We start from the raw sequence: 10,312 nt of genomic DNA on the forward strand, positions 1-10,312 counted from the left end.
TTTTTATTACATTACAGTTCATTAAATATTTTAACCACTTTCTAGCCTTGGGCATACTGAAGAAAAATGTGCAGCATGAACAGGACGATGACAAAAGGAGTGTACACATGCATAGTGCTAATTTCCAATGAATTTTTACAGAAGACCAGTTTTGATTTTATACCAACGCCGTGTTGTGGCTGAGTTCCTGTTGAAGATGTATCTCCATGACATTTCAGGCTATCGGTTTCGTCCTTGCATGTCATGGCAGGATTGCTGGTAACGTGGCTGGTATAAGAATCAAATCACGTTTGCGGTAAAACCTTGTTGAAAGTTATCATTGTGTGCGAGCATGTCCATGCAAAAATTGAAAAATTCCCATTTGTGTATTTCGAACTGGCTGAAATGTTCAATTGGAATGTCTGCCTCAGTAAAATGCCATAGGTTTCCATATGGATTGTCCAATTCCAAAAATTTTTGCTTCTGTATTCATAACCAATTAGAAGCTCCACTATATATAGATCACGGCATTCCACTTGGACACTCCAATTAGCTGCCAATTTGAATATCGATGAGAAGATTAACTGTTAGCTCCCAATTTTAATAAAATGTTAAAACTGAAGTGATCAACATATAGCCAATTAACAAAATTTTCTTTTTACCGTACTCCTTCCCAGACCCATTAATTGGCACGTGTCTGTTCTGCAAAGCTACTCCATTTGATAATGACTGCAGTGATGGTGGAAATGCTGAAAACAATTCAGTAGCTAAAGCTGCTATATCTTTTTACAAGAACCTGATTAGATTGCTGTTCTCTATTTACAGCGGAATATGCAGATCCTAGCCAAAGAATTCATTGGCTGCGAACATTGGGCTTTCAAACTGAAAAATTTCCAGTTAGCTCCAAATTGACACGTCGATCTTCGCGGTATACGTATTTTATGTTCAGTGTGTACTAACAGTCCCAATTGAGTATCTGCTCTTACAGCCTTTGCTGTGGGAGTTACCATATATTGTTGTGTAATTCGTGCGCGCAACATATGCGCAGTATTTACACGATAAAAGACCTAAGTTTAATGACTTAAGCGGTAGTGTTTTTGAACCGTTAGCCACTATCATGTGTGCCGCTGAAGTGGAACAGCTCAAGTAATTACGTTTGGGTTGACGCACAGTCGTCCAACGCAATGTCGCGCGGCTGGACCCCTTGGGGAATCCATTCTTGTGCATTCTGTTATTTTCTCTGCCCAATTTCTTACTACTTCTCTGACCCCGTTGCCTGATTGTCGTGTCGTCCTTGTCGCTGCGCAGATTTGCTAGCGTCGTCTGCTAGCGCGCTTTGAACGACACTGGATGAATGTCGGGCTTCAGACGAAGGCCACAAAATGCCATAAAAATTCGTGTCACGACCGCTGACGCCACGAGCTTTGCACCACCGTGCTAAGCCATTTGGCACGCATTTCAAGAGGCTCAAGCCACCCCCAAAAGGTGCGCATTTTGTACGAGCACGAGACTGGAGTGACGAGCAATGTTGTGGCTGATTTGATTTATGGGTGTTTAACGTCCCAAAGCGACTCAGGCAATGAGGGACGCCGTAGTGAAGGGCTCCAGAAATTTCGACCACTCGGGGTTCTTTAACGTGCACTGACATCGCACTGTACACGGGCCTCTAGAATTTCGGCTCCATCGAAATTCGACCGCCGCGGCCGGGATCGAACCCGCGTCTTCCGGGCCAGCAGCCGAGCGCCATAACCACTCAGCCACCGCGGCGGCGGCAACGTTGTGACGGGAGCTTCATCCACGACCGGCTTTATTGGCCTCATCCCATGGATTGCCTCATCGAGCCTGATCCTCACAATGCCCTTACGGAATTACAGCAGTCAAAGCCGAAGCCAGGTGGTGTTCTCTGTGTCCGAAATAGTTCGAGACGCTGGTGCCGCGGGGCTCACAGTTCATACAAATCGGAGCGCTTTCGGACGGGGTTTTCGGCAGTCTCCGTTAATTTTTCCTTGATTATCGCTTAGTCGTGTCGTGCCGCGATCTCTCTCTTGCTGTGCGGAATCATCGCTGTGGCATAAGGCATCTGCAGAAAATCCACGATGGCTCCGGAGAAGTGTGTTGAGACCGCAGTGGTTGCGACGCATTCAATACCGCGGCCGCGTGATGTGCCTCTTGAAGTTTGCGTCCCAGTTCGTGTGACTTACTACGATGGACCAGCCAAAGTCTTCCTGCGTTACAACCCGCCTGGCTTTCCTGAATACGCATACGAGAACTTCTGCGTTGCCCACTGGAGACGCCACGTACACGAAGTCTTTGTTGGAATGTATTGCCTGGTGTGCCACAACGGCAGAATGGAAGAGGGTCTTCGTGCGCAGATAAGAGACGTGCACAAAAATCCGAACGGCTTACAAGCATTGGCCAGAATCCTCTACGTCGACACCGGCCGCGAGGATGTTGTCGAGCTGGACTGTGTGTACCCCATCGACGCGGAAGCGACAGCCGAACCGCGCGGGACCGTGGAATGTTGCCTGCATAGGTTACGGCCAACATTGCGCAGCACGCGCTCGGACTTGATGCATTTGTTGCCCGACGCCTGCGAACCTTCATACGAGGCCATATTCCACAGCGTCACGGACACGGGCGTCTACGAGGTTGATCTGTTCGTTATGTGCTCCACAAAGAGAATGGGACTGGTTAGACTAAATGTTGGCGAGAATCTTGTCTATAATGGCTATGCCGAATTCCTGAGTTACCTTTATGACATCCCGGCTATGGACGGAAACCCGGCCCAAACCACAAGCAGGCTTGCATTGCCCCCATGTGAAGAAGGCCGCTCCAAGACCCCTGAAACATCACCATCGACTTTTTCAGACCGCGGTGACACTCCCAGCGAGGGGTCGGCGCCTTGCTATGAATTAGCGGCGGCGGAAGAGCCAAGGGGATATTCCTGGGAGATTACTGTCACATATATTTGCACACCTGATCTCTGGTATGGACAGCTGACTTCCAGGTCGAAGGACCTTTTGGAAGTGTGCAGCATTATAAGCTCCTCCTCCAGCGAGAGCGGATGCTCTGAAACTGAAGTTAAAAAAGGCTCATACTTGATCTATCGTGATTTTCCACATGCGACGGGAGCCAGGGTAAGAGTTGAAGAGATTTTGGACTGTGATAGATGTCGCATATTTTTATTGGACTATGGCAATAGGAAGGTAGTGAGTTCTTCATGCCTGTTTAGGTTGGACAGAAGACTTCGTTCCATAAGCCCTCTTGCACTGAGGTTCCATCTTACTGGTATTCGACCATGGACAGAGTGGACAGAGGCAGCTGTCACGAGATTTGAAGCACTCACTCAAGCTGACACCAAGCTTACAGTGGAAGTTCTGGAGACACAGAGCTGTGGTGACGAATTTGGTGACAAAGTCCACCTGGTAAAATTGTTTAGCAAGACTCATGGCAATGTGGCTGAGTGCATGATCAGAGATGGCTATGCAAGGATGCCAATTGAAAGAAAGGCAACACCTGTACAAAGTACAAATCTTGAAGACATGCAGTTTGATCCTATGCAGGATGACTACAACGATGTGCTTAATAGCTACGGTGTGAACACCGACGACCCAGGTGTGGCAACCTCGAAGTTTGCTGTCAAAAAGAGTCACCGCATCTGCAAATTTTTCAGCGCACAGGGCACTTGTAAGCAGGGACAGTATTGCGTTTACAGCCATGTTGCTGAAGAAGCAAATTCAGCGCTACTGCACGTAAATGAGCCAGTTCTGAGCCTTCCAAGAAATATGCGACCACCTGTTTTGGGAAGCTGGGTGTTTGGACAGGTGTCTGCATGCAAGAGCCCAAGTTTCTTCTTCCTGATATTCCCATATGGGAAAAGTCCGTTTGAGCAGCTGATTGTCGAAGACATGGCTTCCAGGTCAAAGCTGTCTTTGGAAAACCTCATGGAAGACATGCAACGTGAGTGCAATCTCAGGAAATTCAGCGAGGACAGATTGTTCACAAAGGCCGAAGGAGAGCTTGTGGCTGCGAGGAGCAGTCGCGACGCTCGTTGGTACAGAGGACAAGTTGTCTCAGTTGGCCACGGTGATGTTCTCCAGGTGTTCTTTGTGGACTTCGGGTTTTGTGAGTGGGTACCAGTGAAGGAGGTGAAGGCCCTCGATGAGCGCTTCGCACACTTGCCATTGCAGGCACATCCGGCTTGCATTGTGGCAGATGGATTCAGCTGCCCCAGTGACAAGACAGGATGGGACGCGGAAATGCGTGAGGTATTTCTGAACTGCGTCACTCGCAAGGACCTCCTTGTAGAAATTGTCCGAATTTTTGATGGACTTCTGCATGTCAGGCTGTACTTTTTGAAGGATGATATGCTCTTTAATGTAACTGACTGTATGACAGCTTGCAAGAGACGCTCGATCAAAGAAGAATGCCGTATGCGCTCCATCTCTACAAAAACTCGTATGGTGCCTCTTTAGGTGTGCATGATATTTTGTTTTTGATGTTTATGCAAACAAGTGTGGCATTTTCTTAGGTGTGGATGGTCATTTGTTTTTGATTGAGCTTACGTGTATTGTTAAGTAGATGAATTTACCATTGACAGAAATTGATGATTGTGTACCAAAATTAGTGTGCACTCCATCTTTACAAAAGCCCTTAATGGGCCTTCTTAGGTGTGCATGATCTTTTGTGTTTGACATTGCATGCATTGTTTTATCATTTATATGCATTTACCCTTGACAAACCTAATGACTCTGTCCCAAAATTGAGTTATAAGTGTGAGATTTGTGCTTTTTTTACAGCAGCAACTTGCACTATGCATTCAGTGACCAATAAAATTTTTGTGCATGAGGTACACGCTGAGAAAAATGACTTCTCATTTAATGAAAGGTATAGTACAAGGAATGAAAGTCTTACTGACTGCACAAAATTGTTTGCAAAAACTACACATAGGATTCAAGCTGAATAAAAAATTTCATTCTCTTTGATAATGTGCTTTGCTTTTATAGAAAACTTGCTGGAAAATTTGAGTGCATTCAGCACTGGCTCAGCCTTTTGAGGCAAGGCTGGAAAAGCAAACGAGGTTAAGTGGGCCATAATGTGAAATTTATGGCAAGAGTTGTACAAAAGAGTGAAGTTTTATGATAAATGGATGTGCAACATTTTGTCAGGCTTGATGTTTGAAGCTGATGGTCTTCTCCTTTCTATGTGCTCTCCTTCTATCTCTTCATCATCTGCACCACTCAAAGTGTGCAGAAATTGAGATTAGATTATACAAAAAGAAAGAATTAATGTTTCAGTGGCACTGGGTACTATAGGGGACAAAGCTTCCAGGGGCTGTATTCTGTAATAATCCATTACACTTGGTCATGATGTCAATGTTGCAAAAGGAACAGCAGGTAGGAAAGTGAATGCCTAAATCCCAGACATAGCCAATGTGGTCACAGCACCGCCACTAGCCAGCATCTTGCTGCCACATCCAGTCCGACCGAGTCACATGGACCACGCTGTGCCAATTTGTCTCAGATGCTCTTTGTTGAGAGTGAATTAGTGGTGATAAAACTCTTCAGGCATGTCAAAGATGTCGTTCTCCGGTGTCTGTGCCCGCCAGCCATTGCGACAGGGGCTCGAGGTGTGTTATTGCAAGCAGGTGGCATCGTGAGCATGTTTCTGTCATAACCAGCGTAACACCTGCTCTAATGTTCTGCTGCAATGGGAGCAGCAACCAATGGCAAAGGACCAAATGAAATAGCAAGGAGATGGATTGTTACAAAATACGGCGTCAGGACACGCAAAAAGTGGTCCAAGCACATAGCTGTCATGTCTATAAAGGATCACTTCCATTGGACTACCATAGTTTACAAGATTCTAGTCCACAAGTTGGGCTCGAGCCGCTGTGTAACACCAGAGCTATTGGCTTTGATAGCCACAGAAGTCTAATCAGACTTTGTTCCCGGTTATGCATGTAAACTATTACTCAGCACAAAAGTAACAAGCATTAAGCCTGTTTCGTGATAAACCAGAGCCAGAATGGCATGCAGGGTGCAAAGATAGGGTGGCAGTCTCCGGGATTCTTGTAATTGCGGGCATAGAGCCCGCAATAAAAAAAGGAAGTATAAGCAAATGAGCCATGCTTCTAAGTATTTTGCTGTAAACGGCCTCTGAGCACAATGGCAAAATTTTACCTTGCCAGTATGCACACAAGTTGGCCCCCTCACAGGTATCTCATTGTGGTCTTATGCTGTAAAGGGGTACTCTTGCACTGATGTCGTGACAGTGCAGTTTTATTTAAAATTGCACAGCACAGGCATCTACAGGACCACTGGAAAAGCTGAACGGTCCGCCGTACAGTGGTTTTAGGGTGTTTGTGAACTGGATTCTGAGCAAAAGTGATCTCTTTTTTGGGCAAGAAGAAGCTCATGGTACAGTAAGGTACTACCTGCGATACATTAGTGGTGCAGGCAAGGTTTTCTTTTATCCATCTCAACCTATAGTCACTACGGCACTACAACCTATTGCACCGTAATAATCTCAGGATACCAGTGTTCTTCAAAGATGCTTTGCCTCTAGAGCAAACTACGCATTAATGCAAGCCTTATTTTTTGAATATTACTGTGCACGGGAAATTGTGTTTGTAACAGAAGTAAGGTGTCAGAGGGGAACTGTGTGTCAGACATGTTGGATGCAGAACTGAAGCGACCTTTTGGGAAAGGAGGTTTAAGGCACTTATTTGCCATCGTAACCTGATCTTCACTATTGCTTTCGTTTATAACAAGCACTGAGGATGTAGTATTGGCATTTTCCTTCTTGCACAGTGTCCTACACATTAAATTTTTTTTGCTTTGAGCATATGTGCGTGTCTTTTTCCTCTCTCCGTGTTCTTTTGAGCAAACGATCGCTGTCTACAGTTGGTTTTCTGCATGATGAGCAAGCTCTGCGGTGGCTCTTTATTTTATTTTACCTTCCATCACATTTTATCCTGTGAAATGGTGCAGTGATGTTGTACTGGCTGGAACAATACTGGTGGATGATGCTTTCAGAGTTAGCACGGCTAAAGTTATCAGCTGGGTTTGGTAGAGGGGAAACGCAAAAGGCACCTATGTGCTGTGCGATGTCATCACAGCACACGTGAAAGAGAAAGATTCCCAGGTGGTCGAAATTTTTCCAGAGCCCTCCACTGTGGCACATCCTGCTTCCCCCAACCCCCTTCTTTCACGCCCTCCTTCATCCCATCCCTCACAGTGTGGTTGAGGTGAATGCTCCACAACGCACATACGTCACAGTAAGGGTTCCTTATTTCTGTTGTTTGCAAAAAGGCATACAATGCTCCTGACAGGAGTTTTTAGCATACGGCACGCCTGTGACAGCACCGAAAGCAAATGAATTGAATGAAGGACTGATTAAAAACACTGTCAGACATTGTAACTTGCAATTTGCTTTAAGGAACATGTGAAACACAAATATACTGTTACTTTATGCACCTAAAAAAGCGCACATTATTTAAGGAACCGTAAAAATAGTGATTTCCAAACTAAATCTGTATCTCTAAAAAAGCGCACATTATTTAAGGAAGCGTACAAAGAGCGATTTGCAAACTAACTCCATCCCTTTATGACTGTCGGCCGCCATCTTTACGTGTGTGTGACTGTGTTATGATGATGATAATGTAAAAAGTAATAGAAAAGAAAACTAACTTTAAACTACGTCTCCTAAAAAAAAAGTTTTGTACAAAAATATTGCCACAATCAGGATAGAAATAGAATGATTTTATTATTTGATATAAAAATACTTCAGGTGAATTGAAACCGAAAAAAGTATGTGGATTAGAAAGCGGCAACAAGTGGTGTTCTCTGAAACGAGCGAAACTTGAAATGCCTGCCAGCGCCTTCTTATGAAAGGTGACACGCAGTTACAATTTTAACCGTGTCTTCTGCTGCAGGACTGCAGTCAGTACCAGTCAATGTAGTACACTTGCTGACTGCACTATTTCCCGAGCTCAATGACCAGGCCAGCGCAGACCTGGCCGATATTTCCTGGCCCCAAAAGCCTTCCCCTCAACGTGCCTTATTCCGTGACAATGGCTAACTTTGAAAGCCCAACGAAGTTCTGGCTTCGACTCGCCAAAAGCAAACTTCCGTATATAACGGACTTCGTGAAGGGTGTCAACAGACACCTGTACAGTGTGCAACTAGGCCAGTACTGCGTGGCCGACACGAGAGCGTTGGCTGGCCCAGCCCGCGCATGCGTGACGGATGTACACCGAAACGCGGCGGGGTGGGACGTTTCGGCCAAGGTGTACTGTTTGGACCACGGCCTGACGCTCGTTCTGAGCCTTGACAGGCTGTACTCGCTGTTAGCAAAGGACGCCAGGACTCCGTGCGTCGCCATCCCGTGCTGCCTGCACGGCGTGGCGACGTGCACTCGACCTCCGCCTCCGTGGCGATAGACAGGAAATGCCGAATTGGAGGCCGTCTTTGTTGGAGTCTCGGGCACCGGTGTGTTCCAGACAAAACTCTTCGTGCTCCGATACAAGGAGGGCACAGTTGCGAAGTGTGACGCAGCCGAAGACTTCACCCTAGCTAAGGAAGCTGCGGCCAAAATACGATACCTGCAGTCAAGGTAGAAATTTCATGGCGCGCTGTCAAGGTGCTGGCTGTGTTTATGTGCTATTCACTGGCTGCTGCTGTAGGGAGGCACGCATTTGCCAAGTTGTGACAGTTGTTGCCTTCGAATGTTTGTTTATTTGAGTTTGATATTTATCTGAAATTAATAAGTCATAGGAAAGGAAATGGGCATTTGCAACTGCATATATCCAACCATGTCGAGGTAGCTTTAGACGTTGTAACCATACGATTTGATCTCCATGGCTGTGATGTTAGTCAATATATAGACTCTGCCTAGGCGTGAAATGTAACATGTTGTTGCAAGTACGTATGATGGGAGGACATTTATTTCTGTGTATCGTTTTGTCCAGATCCCTCTTCTTCTTTTCTGCATTCTTTCAACCAAACATTCTGTAATCTTTGTTTCAGTTTCTTCAATTTGCTCAGAATAATTCGTTGGACTGTAGTCAATCAAGCATGACAAGCTCTAGGACATGTGAAAGACAAAAGTCGGGAGAGACTGGTGCGATGAGTAGTCATTCCAATAGCTGGTAAAAGGTTCCACTGTCTAATTATGTTTGTTGAATTCTCTTAGCGATACGAGCATGAAATCAACATAAGCACGAGTGGTAAGGAAAAGTTTGCTGGCTTGTCAACATTGATTTACACCAATGGGTTTCTCTCCCCAATCCCAGCTAGAAGGCATGCTGAAAAATAAATCAGTTTGGTGCATTTTAAAAAGCAGAATAAACTGGAATTGATCAAAGAGGAAAAATTTCATTATTCTATGCATCTGTCAGATGTCTCACAAAGTTCAAGAAGCATGCTGATGGGCTAGAAGAGACGTCTTTGCAATGCCTTGCTGATAAGTCAGTCTGCAGAAACTGGCAGTGATGGTGGTAACATTTACATATACGGTTAACTGCATGTATTTTTTATATAAGACATATACCATGTCTGTTACCATGCCAGACTTATATTATACTTTGAGAGCTTCATTTTTAGCTTTTTATTGACATCAAGCAACATTATGCATGTGCAATTATTGACATGTGCCCTGCGATTTCATTGTGCTTATGTATTCATGTTTCCAATTTTAGCTTTCTTTCTTGGACAAGATTGTCACCATGCTCAGAGATTTAAGTTGTCAGTGCTTGTGTGGTCATCTCAACTACTTCACATTCATTTTGTTCTGCTTGCTGGCAGCCATACGTGCATATCAATTGATAACTTTTCAAATTATAAAATGTGCTGATACTGTGGAAATTAAAATATCTGCACACTTTGCATGGTTCTTGCTGTCTGCATGCTGTGTGCAAAATGCTGCTGTCTCCAACCTATACATCCCCTGTACTTTTTCAGGTGTTTACTCAGGCCTGGCATTTATTACCAATGTCATTTCGGGCAGAAATGGGCCGGATGACCTCCCTGATGACTCATCAGTCGGCTGGGAAATGCATAAGAGAGACTTGTTCCCGCAGGAGAGGAGTTCACCTAGGCAGTCACTGTACTTTTTGCCGTTTCTATAGGTTTAACAGCACTTACCCACAGGTGGGATCAGCCAGGCATATGCATAGAAGCACTCAAGGGCATCATTTGAACTCGCGCCAATTTTTGTTATCAATATAAAAAGAGACCTGAAAGGTGTCACCAGTTCAGTCCCTTAGCAGTGCTTGCCAGTGTCTTCCAAACATGCTTAGTCAGTGTATATATTTGCTGCCTAAAATACTTAT

The 10,312-nt window shown here is 45.1% G+C and overlaps 1 protein-coding gene across 1 annotated transcript; it reads left to right on the plus strand.

Annotated features, from left to right (window-relative positions):
* The first annotated feature begins 1,348 nt into the window (after positions 1-1,348).
* LOC144124917 (tudor domain-containing protein 1-like) lies at positions 1,349-6,826 on the plus strand. Its single transcript, XM_077657865.1, has one exon. The coding sequence runs from the start codon at positions 2,076-2,078 to the stop codon at positions 4,452-4,454; it is 2,379 nt and encodes a 792-aa protein (XP_077513991.1). The 5' UTR covers positions 1,349-2,075; the 3' UTR covers positions 4,455-6,826.
* Positions 6,827-10,312: the final 3,486 nt, after the last annotated feature.

Source organism: Amblyomma americanum, chromosome 3, assembly GCF_052857255.1.
Source record: "Amblyomma americanum isolate KBUSLIRL-KWMA chromosome 3, ASM5285725v1, whole genome shotgun sequence".
NCBI lineage: Eukaryota > Metazoa > Arthropoda > Arachnida > Ixodida > Ixodidae > Amblyomma > Amblyomma americanum.